This window comes from Aptenodytes forsteri, unplaced genomic scaffold (assembly GCF_000699145.1).
Source record: "Aptenodytes forsteri isolate BGI_AS27 unplaced genomic scaffold, ASM69914v1 Scaffold442, whole genome shotgun sequence".
NCBI lineage: Eukaryota > Metazoa > Chordata > Aves > Sphenisciformes > Spheniscidae > Aptenodytes > Aptenodytes forsteri.
Genome location: NW_008794003.1, coordinates 1,296,837 through 1,314,089, shown reverse-complemented (window position 1 = coordinate 1,314,089; position 17,253 = coordinate 1,296,837). Strand labels below are relative to the sequence as shown.

At 41.0% G+C, this 17,253-nt stretch overlaps 1 protein-coding gene across 1 annotated transcript in view; it reads right to left on the bottom strand.

Annotated features, from left to right (window-relative positions):
* Positions 1 to 17,253, bottom strand: part of PIKFYVE (phosphoinositide kinase, FYVE-type zinc finger containing) — a 68,651-nt gene that overhangs the window by 49,803 nt on the left and 1,595 nt on the right. The window contains exons 2-6 of the mRNA XM_009289530.2: positions 15,445 to 15,624; positions 8,822 to 8,940; positions 5,883 to 6,054; positions 4,946 to 5,153; positions 2,368 to 2,457 (exon numbers count right to left, since the gene is read on the bottom strand). Coding sequence (XP_009287805.1) covers positions 2,368 to 2,457; positions 4,946 to 5,153; positions 5,883 to 6,054; positions 8,822 to 8,940; positions 15,445 to 15,624 — 769 coding nt within the window. The remainder of the gene's footprint in view (positions 1 to 2,367; positions 2,458 to 4,945; positions 5,154 to 5,882; positions 6,055 to 8,821; positions 8,941 to 15,444; positions 15,625 to 17,253) is intronic.

Genomic DNA, 17,253 nt, shown 5'->3' with positions numbered 1-17,253 from the left:
ATGAGAACTGTTGCCAGCCTCTAGTCTTTGGAATGAAACTCGGCTAACTTCACAGAGCTTGCTAACTGGCTAACAGACACACTAATTATTCCCAAGAATTCTCAATGGATGATGTGGCTGAGCCCAGGCATGAAATAGCAATGCCACCCTATTTCAGCTTTTGTACTGCAAGGAAGTAGGCACTGAAGGTACAATAGTCTCAAAATCACTGCTTTTTCCTCCTCTGTCTCTTGAGGAGGAGTACCGGGCTCATAAAGGGTTTTAGTTAGGTCCTTTTCAGTCATTTATGCAGAATCAAAGGAAACTACATTGGCACTGCATCCATATACATCTACGGGTGATAAGCAAAACCTTTCTGTCATAGCCAGGCATTCAAGGCAGGCTAAAACTCTTCCAGTCTTCTACTGTTCAGATGCTCTCAAGTTAGAACCGGCAAAGTTATGCAGCTTAACAGAAAGCATTCTTATGTGGAAGATGAGACTGACATGAAAGTCCATAATTAAGCACTCCTCCCAGTTGTTTCACAACAGCTACTTTAACTGTGCCACCTACTTGTAAGCAGCAGGGATTTTTAATTTGGGTAAAAAAGGCATTAAGCAAGAGTTAGAACAGTCAGATTTCATATCTGTGTCTTTATCATCACCAATTACATCTGGGACTTTATTATATTTATCTTTTCTGAAAGCAGAGGGGGAGGTTTTGCAATGAAAATCCTTTATCCTTTAGAAGGACCTGCAAAGGAGAAGTTCGAATCCCTCCGCTTGCAACATTTGACTGCTGTGCTGTTTTCTTCCCCATAAATAATCAGTTTGAGAAAAAAACCAACACATATCCCCCACCCACAGGGAAAACAAATAATACTAAGTAACTTCTGCTACCTGCATCTAAATGCACTCAACCTGCATCTTTTTCCCTTCATCTCATCTAGAAAGAGGCATGGTCAAGCTTGCCTCAAAGAAACATCTACAGCTGCTTTGAGAAGATCTAGATGCTAGCATTGCTTAGCCCAAAGCCAATAGCTTTGTTTCCACCCATTCAGAATTTTGACAGACGTAGGTTATACCTCATCATTACTTCTCAAACGTGAGTCCAGACAGGTAAGTACTATGGTGAGGCCATGAATAGTCAGAGAGTTAAATTTTAACTTGAATGAGCAGTTTGGGCCTGCCAGGTCCAGCTTAGAACCCTCCTACTACTGCATGTGTGAGCAAACAGCAAAGGCCTTTTAAAATAGACAACATCAATTCAAACAGGAAGCAGGAGAGCATCCTCAAGGTTTCAGACATTTCTTGACATCACTGAAGTTATTTAGCATTGAACTTTTAACTCTGGAATCCTTGACATGTTTGCTGAGAATTCATTTTTGGTACTAATTTATTCATCGGTATTTTACTCCCCCTAGGTGAGATCTTTGGTTCTCAGCTGTACAGTCAGTGTGCACCTCCTCCTAACCGTCCCCATCACACAGAAGATAAAGACTCCAAGCAGTCCGTCCCCTGAAAGGCACACCCAACATCCTTCTCAGTTGAGTTCCCTAGTCTTCACTGGTCCTGCCAGATCCCTCCAAATTGCTAAACATTCTGCATTCCTATAACACCAATGCAAAGAAGTCTCTGAACGTCTCCTGACTCCAACACTGAAATTTGGATTATCTTTGCTCTGTTCCTCATACCCTTGCCTCACCTTTATTCCCCCAATTTAACATAATGGAAGTATGTAACCAGAACCATAGCAGAAGCCCTGTGAAGTGGAAATTATTTGTTCTTCTAATACCAGCCTATTTAGTGGGAATAGGCTCAAGCATTCACAACTTATACTAAAGCTCTCATGAACATTTCCAAGTTCATTCCAGCACCCTTGCATAAAGACCTATGATGGGATTTTAGCCTAAGGAAGCCTGGTAACTTAAACAAGATTATACTTAATGGAAGAGCAGAGGAAGCAGATGGGGGGGAGGGGGGGGCGCAGGGGGAAACCCACAAAACAAGCAAACAAAAACTACACCTCTGCTCCTCCGTGACCTCAGTCTTTACCTCCCATTACCAAGTCTCTGTTACTCCCTTTTCTTCAGCTTCCTCAGAACTCTACCTTTCTTAGCCACTTCTTTCCCTTTCTGTCCTCTTCACCACCACCTCTATTTGACTGACTCAGCAGCAAACTACAGGTTCCTCAAAAGTAATACATTTATTAATATGAATATGTACATAAATGGTCTTTCCTTACCATTACATACGGGTAATGGGATGTCCCATTTTAGACATGAAACAGCATGCTCAGTAAAAACAAGCCCCAAAATACAGGCTTTACAGTGAAGAGTGTGCTAGGAGTGCATCCATAACAGAAAATACTCAGATATGATTAGTTTACCTGTTCCTAGCTGGCGACTTCCCTGCATCCTCCTGGACAGACCCAAGGCGTGCAGATAACGTGGTAGTTGAAGAGTCTGGGTGAATCAAACTGCAAGGAAAAGGAGCATGTTACAGATGTTTGAGAGATTTGCCACATGCAGCAGCGTCAGAACAGCTGGAATTAAAATACAGTTACTTGTAATGTTACCTGTCATTCACACCCATGATTGTTAAATCAATGAGGGAATAGGGAAATCTTTCCCCATCTGTAGGCCAATGATATCTGCAGGACAGTGCTCAAGTCTTCTCCCTTCAGACTCAAGACTTGGACAATACAGCCTCCTCCCACTTCTCATATTATCCTGCCTTCCCACCCTCTTCCCCTATATCCCTTTCTTACACATCCTCCTTCCTTACAGGCTGCTATTCCGTGCTTTGGAGGTAGAGGCATTGCCCCCATCTCCGCAACACACCATCCTTGCAATCCAAGCAATGCTATCAAAAGCTGTCTAGCAATAGCTATAACCAAGACAGCCTGACAACCTTCTGTAATTGTTTGACTGGATCACTATCATCTTTGCCCTCCTTTTCCTTCCACCCCAGGAGGAAGGAGAGCAGATGTTCATACACCATCAATATAAATTCCTACTGGCAAAACTGTATCAGATATAAGCCAACACTCCAACTGATACAGCTGTACCGGCTGTGCTCTGGGATGTAGACATATTGCTAGCATGATAAATGCTTTTCATGAGAAAATGTACGCAATACAACTTTGCCCGAGTAGCTATACTAGCCCAGAGTACACCACCCCTTCACTTTTAAAGGACACAGCCCTTCAAGTTAGTTAAACCAGGAACCCATGCCTCTATGTTCCAACTGCTCAAAGAGCAGAGCAACGTCAGGCAAGTGAATGCAGCATCACTCCCCTAAATGCTTTTCTCACTGCTTTGCAGCATATGATAGCAGGAGAGGCAAAAGCCTTATCTCAGATACATTATTTTGGGAAGAGACTCAACTCCCAAGTTTTCTTCTGAAGCAAACTACTTCTCACACAGCGGGGGGAAACCACCACACACCAACTTTGCTTCCATTATGAAGCTGTGAGTTGCCACTTTCCACTGTGGTGCCATTCAATGTCTTGAGTTTAAACCTCTGAAGGTCAATCAGGAATTTACCAAATGCAGTATTAAAAAAAAACACTGTAGCCCACTGCGAAGTCTTACATTTTAAGAGCAACAAGCACTGAAAAAAATTTTAATCCTCCTAAAGCAACAGTAAACTACCTAACCTCAATCTCTCCCTCTCATACACAAAAGCAGCCCATGTTTACTCAGTGTGTCCCAACAAGACTAAGTGTTCCAGTATAGAGTTATCAGCCTTTCAAGAATAGGCAGTATTTTTTTCGAGTGCTACAAGCTGCCCAAAATAAACATATAAATACTTTCTTTACATGTTCATGTCTACAAGCCGTTGAATTGCCATAATAAAGATACTAATAACACATCAAAAGACAGAACTAATGATACCCTTCTATTATTTTGTACACCTGAAGAGAAGCATTCCGAGTGCACATACTTATTCCCTAGTTCAAAATTTGGTAGTATTTATGCCAAGCATTGCAACATTACTGCTTTAGATGACCATGACATTAAAACCAGAAGTACTTTCCTTTATTTAGGCCTAAAGCTGGTTATTTAATTGCTTCCATATAGGAGCACCATACTCTGAAAAGCAACATGCAAAGCAAGAGTCAGGGCACTTTCTGAAGACAGTTGTTTTTGAGTTTTTTTCTTTTAATACTTCCAGAACCACTAGAAGAGATCTACTGAGAGAGGCACCTATCACTAACACTGCCCCTCAGTTAAAGAAAGGCTCTGACTCAAGACCTCCTCAGTAGTTTCACACCTGCCTGTTCTTCTGTTTTTAGGGAAATGAGCACAAACACCACATCTGATTATTTCTTCCTCCCCCCACATTAAATTAAATCAAGGTCCTCAGACACTAACTTGCATACCACTTGAGAAGACATACAGTGTTCTTTTATTCATCTTCCAAAAATAAAGATCCCCTCATTCGAGAGCAATAAGGAGAAGTATATTTTGGAAGGAGATCAGAGAACCTTTAAAGCTGTCCTTTCAATCCCACATCAGTTGAAACAGGTGGTTACTTCCACCATTTCACTCTTATTTACACAGTCAGCATCTCTTATATTCTCTTGCCCAATCCAAAACCTGACACGTAAAGCATCAGTGTCACATTGACTTGCCTCTCGATACATTGGTGGTTAGAAGGGATGTTTTCTGGTTTTGTCTTTTTTAAACTCTGAAACTAAAAGCCTGCTCTGTCACTGGTATAGAATCACTGACTCAATAGGTTAAAGGAAGAACTGCAAATAATTTAAAACTCCACTAAAAAAGCTTCTACATTTCAACTTGAAGAGAAGAATGTTAGAAGCAAGCACAGGATTAGACTCTTTTTACAGGAGATACACTTCTAAAATTCCTAGATGGAAACCACCAGGTTTTGCCTAGGCAGATGTCAGCATGAAAACACAGTTAAGACTCTGGAGCTCAGCATGAAGCCATTCACTTTACCTTTGCCAGGTTAGATCCTCCTCCAGAAAGATGTTGCGGCTAGCTTTACGGCTCCCAACTGGTGTGCGTGGCTCGCCAGGATCCAGCACTGATACAGAACATGCAGAATCTGACAGAGCATTTAAGTCTTCTCCAATGGAGTTACTGTCTGTGGAGTGCGCATAGCTTAAGGCTATTTTGCGGCAGTACGTGCAGGCTCGGAGATCCCCTGTGGAAAGCGGAACCAGAGAGTGTAAGTGAACAGGAACAAATAGTACTCTGTTCCTACAGGATCAGAGGTGTGTAGTGGTGGGAAAAGAAGGATTTCCTGTTTCAAAACCTCTTTGCATGTTTAAGTCTAGTTCTCATATTCCCTTAAAGAGCAAAACCCCAGATAATTATACACTCGGGGAACTTCTCCAAGTCAAATGATGCTTAACACATGATCGGTAAGAGAGAGACAGGTTGTAGGGGCAGGGAGAGAGAACACATGTGCACACTGAAATCATGGTACAACAATAGCCAGTCAGATATGACATACCAGCTGATATCCGGAAATCATTACTTCTATCAGGAGATGTCTAGAGTTTGGTAATTGGTATTTGAGTTTCCCTCACCCTCAATTAGAACATGTGGCTCGTTACATTTTAAAACTACCATTCCTAAGAGCAGCTTTTACTTGAGCACACTTTTTGTAGTGAACATCCTTGTTAAATAGTGGCCATATTTGTTTTGTCATCATGGACATAATGTTGGTAAAAATAAGCAGGCATGGCATAATCCACCATTGTGCATTAAGAAATTGGTAGAATTAGGTCCTGTGATTCTTTTTGCTTATTTCTAAGCCCACTAGAGACCCGTACGGCATTCTCTAGCAGATGCCAGATTCTAAAATGCAGTAGTCCAAACAGAGCTGAGCACACAGAGAATGTTCTGCTTCTCAACAGATAAAGCCTACCTGTGTAGCCCATGAATTTTCCAGGGATTTCCTGATTGCAGCATCGACTACAGAAGATCTGCCCACAAAGTCGACAGTGGTGCCTCCGCCGGAAGGTGGTAAATTTCTCACTGCAGTCATAGCATTCTTTGCACTGGCTGTCAGGCATCCAGTACTGCTTCAAGTCACTGTCCTACAAGGGAAGGCAGCAGAGAAAAGCTTTTTTTTTTTTGTAAATAAAAAAGCATGTTTAGATTCATGATTGCTTTATAGACTGTGCACATGAAAAGGACAATTTCATATATTCATATATGCGTGTGTGTGCACACTCTTGTGTATAAGCACACACACGCACAGAAAGGATTTTTCATGTAGTTTTATAGGGAGCCAGAAGGCTGAGAGAGTTCTTAACTGTGAGAATAAATCTAGTAAGCCTCTGCCTTCTTGATTCCAAGATGGAAGCAAAGCAGATAAAAACTATCATGAGCTGCAGATAAAGGACAAGAAGAAACAAACATATGAAGTACTGATTGCTCTTCCCTCTCATTCACCCCTAGCACATGACAGGCCCTCAACTAGCACAGTTTAAAAAAAAACCACAAAAAAAAACCCCAACAAAAAACCAAACACACACATTAGCTGAAGCTGTTATCCAGGGGTAAATCAAGTTATCAGGAATTATCAGCGCAGGAAGATCATTTCAACAGCTAGTACTGGGATGTACTTTGAAAGGATTATAGATACAGGAAAAAGTTCTGTTTTGTGATCAAATTCTTCAAAAACAGTTGTAAAAGCCTGCGTCCCAGATTGATGTTGTTTCAAAGCTCCAGGTTAACTGCTATGTGAAGACAACTGTGGAATAGACATTCAGCAGATAACCACATATACTGATTTACAGCATGGGTTGCAGCCACAGGAATTTTTGTCTTGTTTTTAAGACTTGAAAACAAAGAGTTAAAACTTCCATTTGGTGTTGTAGCTATAAACAGACCAGGACAAATCTCTCAATTATGATTCTGAGCACACCAGCTACAATTACCATGGACGGAGACAACTGCTAATGGTCACATGACAGCTCTGACTGTGAAACACTCTTTGCTAGAGTTCAGTTCTGGCAATAAGCCTTTTCAGAGGGACTGAATACTCTGGGTTTTTCTTAGTAAGAGAAAGTGCTGCAAGAATTTTCTCAAAACAACCTGAGACGAGTGTAACCACAGAGAAGAACGGTGATCCGTACTCTGATTTTCACATAACCAAAAAAAGCATATCCTGAATTGGGGTTTATTTTTGGATGTTCACAAAGTGAAGTGTGACGTAGCTGCTAGACCAATTTTGAGACCAGAACAACTATGATCAACAAGACAACAATTTCATGCTGTCCTCACCCAAGAAAACTCATACAGAAAGAGGTCGAAGACTGCTCAAGGCAGTCTAGTGTTCAAGAGAGTCTAGAAATTTTTAAGATGAACACTAAGCTTCAAGCAGGGAAATACGCAGTGAAGAGCTTTGCCAAGGAACTGCTGCAAAGCTGCAGGGGATGCCGATTAACAGTTTTTGCTGCAGCTCTGCATGATAAGCCAAGTCTTTGGTTCTGCCACACAGAGAGTGGCTGTTCCAAGCACCAGTGGCTCTGCCCATCACCTCTCCCACATTGCCTCTGCCCCACTTGCACATGTCACCATTGCTGGTGACACCTTCCAGATCTCTGCCTTGCTCAAGTCAGAGCCAACACTCATGACAAGAACAGCCTACAAGGAAGGGTTCAGAACAGAAGTCTGGCCGCCGTTAGCAGTAGAAGTTGACTAGAGCAGCACCCTCCAGGATCTGACACATGGTTTCTACAACAGTAAAGTGGTCTCCTGTAGAGACAGGCCAAGTCCACAGTAGGAAGAAATTGTTGCCTGGAGTGACTCAAGCAAGACATGGCTGCAGTCAAGGGCAGTGATGCATTACCATTTGTACAGAAGTCAGCATGCTGACAACTAACATTCGCTTTCAGAGAAAGATCTAGACATATTAATTTACTGTTGCATCCTGTCTGTTTGAGCACTTCTCCAATAGCTTCAAAGATGTCTGAAAATCTCCAGGGCCTTCAGAAGCTGTCACAAACTGAAATATTAGTAGGGGTCACACTCAATGCCCTGCTTACTACAATGAAAGGCTTTTGTTTCACCCTCAAAAATATCAACCTTTCTACCAAAGCAAAGTTACTATTACAAGCAGAATAGCACTGGAAGCTAAGTGAGTTTACTCAAAGTCTACCTGTAAAAGCTACTAAGCCAAAAGCCTTTTTCCTCTTCGTTCAGTTTAATTAAATGTACTTTTGCCTGTTCGTGTCTTGCTCCCAGACACAGCTATTTATATCATCACTTATAAATAATTGTGGATTCCTTTCTCAACTAGATCCTCCTCTTAAAGGCGTGGTCCAGTACAGCAGAGGAAGGTGAAATCAGCAAGTCAGTAGCAACCACCAGACCCTTATCCAGCTGAATCAAAATTTCTTAACAGGACAAACCTTTCAAGCAAACATTGGTGACCGATCATTACCACAGTAAGTAGCAGATTTAATTCATCCTCAGAATCCTCATTACTATTTTTGACAGTCAATGTGTTTCACCTGCCCATGGTTAGCCTTCAAGGAAGAAAACCATCAGGTAATACTAGATTAGGTAATACAGAAGGGGGAAGGAGTCTAAAATGAGAGCATCTGGTCCAAGTTCAAGAAGCTGAGCAACTGCAACGTTTCACTCCCACAATATGACAGATGTTTGACATGTCAAAACTCAGCATCAACTTAAATTGCTTCCCCTGCACTCACATAATGATTTTTGAGTTTATTCACTCATCCTTCAAACATCTGAAAAAATGTCCGTGATGTGTCTAAAAATGAAGCTCAGAGAAGCCCAGTAAGCAGTTCAGTTTCTAGATAGTTTGGCCTACAAATCCCTCAGAAGAAGTACCTGGCTCTTCCCCTCCATGATTTCTTTGAGGCGCTTTAAAACGGTGCTGAGGCTTCTTAACTGAACTGCTGTTCGAGGATCATGACCTCCAAGAGGCGGTTCTACTTTCCTTCGATTGTCTGGAAGGGAAGGGAGAGTAGTATTCATTTCTTCCATGATACATCAATATTCACATCACAACACAAAACCCCGTTAGAGGGAGAAATGTTCACATATGTATGCACTTTACAAAGTTACAGAGTGTATCACTTCTTGCCCTTGCACTCTCCTCTCCCAAATGGAGCTTCTGATGCCAGATAGCCTGCTTTGACTGACATTTTAAATACCATCCTCTGTGTTTACAAGAACTGATTTAAGTTCTCTGAGAATGAAAATATCTTTTAAAGAAGTGAAGTTATTTTCAACCTACTATGTGAACCTTGTAATAGTCTTTTAGAAAGCACTGAAGTCTCATTTTAGAATGCCCTCTAGGATATTAATACTTACAAAATAATTGCAACAATATTCACATTCATTCTAGGATTAGAATTCATTCATGACTAGGATTCTAGTCAATGCTTTAACCTGAACTTACTTATAAATGACTATAGCAAGCCTCAGGACTCAATGGCTCAGTTTCTATTAAAAACAGTAACTCAGAATAAAATGCATCCAGAAGTTAACATTTTCGAGAGGTTTTTTTGTTTTGTTATTTTCTAAGAAAAAAGCCAAGTTGTTGAGAACTTGTACAGGCATTCTTGATTAACTATAGCAAAGAGACTCCTGAATAAAAAGGAAACGCAGTTAATTTCTTTCCTATAAAATGCTAGATTACTTTGAAGTATTGCTGTACAAGTTACAAATAAGATCCTTTTCTCCAGAAAGATCTGCAAACACAGTGCTGTATTTACCTGAACATTTAAGGATTTTCAGAGTCACTTTTCTACATCAACAACTTTTCTGAATAGTTTAAAGTTTCTTACCAGCTTCGCTGCTCTCCATCTGACTAGCATTTTATTTTGATACCCCTTAGTACAGGAAGAACAGACATGGCTGCTTTCTGTTTACTGCTTTAGATACCACTGATGTCAGCAGGAATGCTGACAGCACTAGCAGAAGCGTGTTAACTGTTGCCGTGCAGTAACAACTAGGCTATTCCTTTGTGTGCAGGAGATCAAAACCCTTAGAGTAATGTGATTAAAACTGTGGGATTCCATGCCTCCTCTTCAGGTTCCTAGTAGATATTTTTAGTTAATCAGCCCACATATAGCTGCTTAATGACCTATGTACAACGGAGAATCCACAACAGGAGATGATTTTAAAGAGATTCTAGAGTGCTTAAACCCAGTTCTGTGGCTAGCCACTTGGAATTTATTTTTTTTTTAAAAAATCAAACAAACATACTTTTGGACAGTACCAAGTTGAGTATTTTAGGGTGATTAAAGGGACTTTAATATTTCAAGAAAACATTGATAATACCATAGAAACCTTTGGCTCCTCCTTACTTCTATCATGAGATCTATGCTGCATTTACTTCCTGGACTTTCCTGATGTAACTTTTGAATTCAAGAATATCTTCTTTCGAGGAATGTTGCTTCCAATTCAAAAAATTATTCTCAGGCCTCCTGCCTGACTAGCTACAAATCTTGTCAGACAAGTGATTCCCAAAGTATGAACATACACAGCACCGAGGAAATGCCACAGGTAACTCCACACTGGTCCTCTTATTAGTTAAATGCCCTTTTCTGTGTTACATAAAACAACGTCAAAAGGATGTCATCTACATTAGAAGAAGCATGCCATCAGCAGTAGGAGCACATGGCTAATCTGTTTATACTAGAGAAGCTGACCGATTCTCAGATAAAAATTCAGTTGCCTCTTTTCCTTTTCAATCATGTGATTTCTCCCTTTCTGGGGGAAAACACACTGTATAGCAAGAATGTGAGAAGTTATCGTCCCTGCAGTACAGGACACCACTGTGTTTAAAACACTATCCTTATAAAAGAATTCACATGTACCAGTCTTTGGTCAACTCTTACTCCTGATCCAAATTCCATTACTATAAATACCACAGCCATTTTTTCCAGTTAATGCACACACGCTTTACAGTTGTATATGTTTTCAGCATTGTAACTGTATTTCCTTATTTCACCATTAAATCTGCAAAACTCACGTTCCCTTCCACAAACACCGAAACTATAGGAGTATTTTTCTTGCTTTGCCCACATCATCATCCCAACTGCCATCAGTTGCACTTCTGAAGAGATTTCCTATCTTCTTTTGATTTGATCCCAAAAGGGTTGACCACACTTACACATCTAAGTAGTGGTAAGCTTTTTCAGTGCTTCAGTGCTCCTGAAGCAGCAAACTCAGTATATGCCACTAAAAAAAAACACCAAAAAAAAAACCACAACAAAAAAACCACCACACCCCACCAGCCACAATTAAAGTTACACACAAGAAATTTAAAATAAAGTTAAACTTTATTTAAGTGTTATTTAATCTGTTATGACAACCAGATCAGCTCCACAAACTTCTGTTTGTCATTGTCCGACCAGCACAAAAACAACTGCAGGAAGCGACGACAGCTTCCTCATGGTTTTGATATCTAGAGTCCTTATACTTTCTCAGTCCACAACTCTACCATATCTTCATCCATTTACTCTTCTTCCCTAGCCAAACACTCATACAAGACAGTCATTTTTCACTTGATATCATTTTGCATTTAAACAAAAGCCAGCTGCATCTCAGCCCTTCAATGTAACACACCAACATGAGTGTAGAACACATCTTTTCAGGACTACCAGTTTACACAGCGATTGTGTTTTTCCTATCCATTCCCTTCCCATCTACATGCTGACTGAACAAAACCTCAATATACCAAAGAACCCCACCTAGATTTCCAATTTGACTTTTTTCTAACCTATTTATCCTTCTTAAGCTAAAAATTAACTCCTATAGCTAAAAAAAAAAACAAAAAAAAAACAAAAAAAAAACCAAAAAACCCCGCCAAAAAAACCCACTCATATTTCAACAGTAACCCTCATCCTTCCTATATGTATTCATGGCTGCTGATCCTTGGCAAAACCTATACATCCTCTCAAATACTATATGTTTTTCTCCTCTTTTTCCTACTCTCCCCACCTGAACTGTGATCACTGGTAGGAACCTGAAATACCATTCCAGCTATGATTACCTACTCGGTACACTCTTCTGAGTTCAGGCCACAGAAAGATTTGCTCAGTAAGTCACGTAATTGTTCTGCATCCTCAATTACTGAATCTATATCTAGAGAGAGAGAGAGAGAGGTATCACTGAAATATATTTTTCCAGAGTTTCTTTCATGACCCTATGTATTTTAGCATTCATTTTACAGTGAATGACAAGTCAAAAACACTATGAGAACTACTTTGTTGCAACTTAACTGCTAGTTTCAGTTTACAGGAAGAGAGCTGACCATACACTAACACAAGAGGTATAACAGAGAGCTTCACAGAGTTTCAACAATAAACAGATACCCCCACCAGGGATACCACGGTTTTGCTAAGACAAATCAACATGAATTGCTTCCTAGTTATTCGCTGCCAAAGCATATAATTTCATATTCAAGTTCACTACCACAGTTCAAACATCACATCTTCTTCAAGTCACTGCCCTGACAAGTACTGACATAAAAAGTATGAAAGTTGTCCTTAACTTCATTTTACAACATGCATTTTCATTTTCCAAAACCTTTTTCAATAGAAAAGATGCTCTGGTAATAAGTCATGCTCTTTATGATTCCCAGTAACCACCACAAGCTTTCCTCAGGCCTTCTTCCCCCTCATATGATTGTTGGCCTTTCCTTACTCCTACTAAGCTCCTTTGCCATTCCCTATTACTGCCAGTCTGCTACAATTGTCCAGCATTAACAGCATTATCCTGCATGACAGGGTAACAAGATAGAAGTGCTTTTACTACCAATGCTCCCTCTCCAATTGGTCAGCATTTCTATTCTCCTTAAACTGGACTTGCAAGCTGTGACATTATCGCAGTACAAGACTATTTTGGTTCAATCCAGCACCTTGAAAGCACTCAGCTGACAGCACACACAGACACATGCAGTCCCGTACAACCAGCTGGGCCCACTGTCTCTGTAGAATTGACACCAGCTCCCCAGCACCCTACTCCAGCACATGAGGATGCAACAGATTACCCAAGAGGGAGGCCACAGAAGTCAGTGCAGAGTCTCAGCACTGGTTCTTCAGCCATACAACCCACAAAGCATCTCTGACATAAGCCAGGCATCCAGCAGCTTCTCCTATTTTCACAAAAGCCAGTAAGGTGCTATTATAATGTTTTCATGTAAGCAGTGCTGAAGGGAAGCACACAACTGAAATCCTACCTATTTGATGCTAGACAGTTTCCTACAAAAGCCACCAACTCTCCATGTTGTTCCACGCTTGCAGTTGTCAGCCAGCATGGTCCCCGAGCAATGAGAATATCTGCTGTGCAGACAGCGCAAGCTAACGGACAGATGAAGGGTAGGAGTCAGCATCTTCAGGAGCAATTCCATTCCATCACTGTTTAGATGCACCAGCAGCCTTTTATTTATTTATTCCTTTCAGTTTGCTTAAGCTTAGCATGATATTTAAACTCAAGTAGGCCGGAGAGGCCTTTGTGAAGGACTTACGCATTTTCCTGCATACGCTTGCCGATGTTATGAAGTACCTGAGTAATGGCCAAGCCTAGAGAGACATTTACAGGCCTGCAGATAGGAGGTTGCAAGAAAACTCAACTAGATTAGACACCTCACTGTCACTGAACTGAGTGGCTGAACTGACATAGCAATCTAGGCGTTTATGTAAATCACATCACTTCTTTTCATACTTTTCATTCTTTAGATATGAGAATAATTTCTAAGATTATTTGTGCAGCCCAGCATCAGCTGCAATGGCAGAAGTAAAATTCTCCTCTGCTCAATGTTCAGAAATTCTCAAAGACCTGATTATTCAGCACCTTTTAAGACAAAGGAAGGCATGAAAATTAATTTTCTGAAGTTTGCTTCAAAAAAAGCAATGCCTGATTTTTGGAGAGGGAAGATGCAAGTATTTTTCCCTCTTCAAATACAGTGAGATGACCTGAAAAACTCCCCTGAAACTTCATCACCAATCCAGTACACTTTTACTTGTATTACACATAGTTCATGTTTGTTACAGCACCGAGGTTATTTGGGGGAAGAACTTAACAGTGAGTCAGGCCACTCACCACCCAGTATCACAGAAATCTCTTCAAAAAGCCAGCAATTCCTGCTTGGTCTACTTCACTTCTTTCCAGGCTGATTCATCATCACATTTTTCTAAGCGTACTTTCATCTAAACCCAGAGACATGAATGGAGGTCCTGAAAAGGAGTTGGAATAATGCAGCAACAGTTCCTCCCCTACACCTTAGACTAAGTCTCATTTCCCTGGCTGCTTACTCCCAGTGAAAAATCAAACAGCAAGATTATTTCTGCCTTCTGAGTACTTAACAACTTACCTCACCTAAAGGTTTCTAACCTGTAATCCCCAGATAATTTCCAAGTGATTTACAAGAGGTAACCAAGAATGAAGTAAAGTCAATTGGCAAATCAGCCAAGAGCACACCGCTGTACTTGGGGCATTTGAGAAAAAGCTTTAAAAACCAACCAAACAAAAAATGAAACCTTAATTGGTTTTTTGTAACAGGTACAACTGAATAGCACAAACAGTACTAGAGGGCAAGGAGGAAGATGATGAATGTGTTCAACTAAGACAGCACGCAAATGACTTAGAGAGATGAAAATGCCAGTTATCTGTACTGGACTTTTGCCTGGTTACCAAGACTAGACATCTTTCTAAAAATCCCATACACATTAACAATGTTTAAGATCGGATTTGTTTGCACTAGGTACCATACTCTGGGAAATACTGTCTTGCACAGGATTTTTATGCAGCTTAGCAGTTTGCTCAAGGCTATCACAAACAGCCGACAGTAACCAGGCAGATCTCAAGAGAGACCCCTGCAATTTACTTACTAGCTCTTCCAGATCTTCATAAAGCCATTACACAGTTGCACCTTTGAAATCACATTCAATTCCCATTCCAGCTAAAAAAGATTCTGTATGGCATCTGGCAGTAGTTCCAAGGTTAGGAATAAAAAAGGTTTAGACACAAGCTCCTATTCAATTCTCCTCAAGACAGCTACAAGCAAAAACCTGCATTTATAACTCCTTTGAAGACACAAACATCAACCCCATTCAGACTGAGCTCTAAAGTTACAGTTTGCATGTGGCTGTTAAGAAACTGAAGTTTCTCAAGACAAAGCAGAAATTTTCAGGATCAAGGTTCAAGTGACTTTAAGACGTTGGACATGTTTTGGCAGCCTCTTTTGTTCCAGACTGTTTTGTAATTGAAACAGTAGAGCCCTGACAACAGCATCTTGCTGGAACACTAAGAAGGGTGGAGGGAATACGCTTCTGAGGTTAAAGTGCAACCTCGCTAACAGAAGCAGTGTAGCCTGATACCAAATTCTGCTATCAATCTAGACAGTCAATGAACCTTTGTTCACCTCCTTCCACCTCACTCTGAAGCATCCCAGACTGGCTAGTACAACATTCCCTTGTAGCATAAAGAGCTGAAATTACCCAGGGTTGTAGAAGATCTTCTTTGCAGCTCACCAGTCAGTTGTTTTTTGTAAGGAACCGGTGACCTCAGAGACTGAGCCCTGGTGGGATGCCAAGGGCTTGACCAGCCACCACTCAACGCTTGTGGATCACTCTGTCCTGCCTCTGCTCTCTCTGCCGGGGATGAAAGCCTGCCATCATCTGAAGTTGACAAAAAGCAAGAAACCAGCTGTTCAGACATGATAAAGAAAACCAGTAGTGCATGCAAAACTAAGGGTAAAAAACTCTCATAAATAGTTCATTTGGATCATGATTATACATAACAAAAGACATGAATTTTTAGTCTGAAAAGTACCATACAAAACATGGAAACAGGTACATAGAACTTGTCTTTCAAGGCTCAGGCTATTTCAGAAACATCCCTAATGTGAAAAGTGTCTAAAAAAACCAAACTGGCAAGCATGAAAATTATTCTTGCTATATGGAATAGCTACGCTTGATTATCAGCTTCTGCCGTGAAAAGAGTTTTTCAATTATGTTAGAAGCCAGTACTGAGGTCACATTAAAGTTACCACAGCCTCTAATAAACCACCCTTTTCCATCAGAGGATCAAGTAGACAAGTTCATTGATTCCAGTAACATGCCCATTTTATGTGCTGTTTCAAGGTTGTTTTCCCATTCTTTTAACACAATACTTTGCTGATTCCAGCTACGTTTGTCAGAGACAAACAAGTGAAGCCAATATTGACCACACCTTATGTTACTTTCAATAAATTAATAATGACAGGTGATATTCTACTATGCAAACTAACAGCAGTCATAGCAAGTAATTATTTTTCGTTCTGCATAAGAAGGGTCTGAACAGATCAGTTTGTTTATGCAAAAAGCTATCCTGGCCCTTTTTCCCTAGCCCAAACATTGCAGAAGCATGCTTAGCAGAGCTGGATAATGAGCAGACTAAACAAAAGCAGCTGACAAGTTTGCCGTCTCCAGCAAAGACATACACAGTTTTTGTACAAAACCAAGGTGCATTCATTCACCACTCTTTGCAGTATATTTCTTTGAAATAAAACAGAAAAACTCACATAGTTCTTTAAGAGCTTGCCTGCTGAGAATATGTATTTCATGATACATGTAGCGCAAAGACCAAAATCAAGTAGTACTTTTTAATATACAAAACTTTCACAATGCTTCAGACCTCTTGATGAGGATCACCTAAGCCATGTAAATTAAGGGTGGACTTCCTGTAAACACACTGCTTTATTGCAGCTCAGCTGCCACCGAGCTGAAGGTACAAGATACACAGGAAGGTGAGGAGTGGAGGAAGTCTAGAGTAAGAACTTGCATTGGAAGGACAGGTGACCCAGTGACCTATGACCAGGTGACGAGCCTAGTGGATGAGGGAAAGGCTGTGGATGTGGTCTACCTGGACTTCAGTAAGGCCTTTGACACCGTCTCCCACAGCATTCTCCTAGAGAAGCTGGCGGCTCATGGCTTAGACAGGTGTACTCTGCGCTGGGTAAAAAAATGGCTGGGTGGCCGGGCCCAGAGAGTTGTGGTGAATGGAGTTCAATCCAGTTGGCGGCCGGTCACAAGCGGTGTTCCCCAGGGCTCAGTTTTGGGGCCAGTCTTGTTCAATATCTTTGTCAATGATCTGGATGAGGGGATCGAGTGCACCCTCAGTAAGTTTGCAGACGACACCAAGCTGGGCGGGAGCGTTGATCTGCTCGAGGGTAGGAAGGCTCTGCAGAGGGACCTGGACAGACTGGACCGATGGGCCGAGGCCAACTGTATGAGATTCAACAAGGCCAAGTGCCGGGTCCTGCCCTT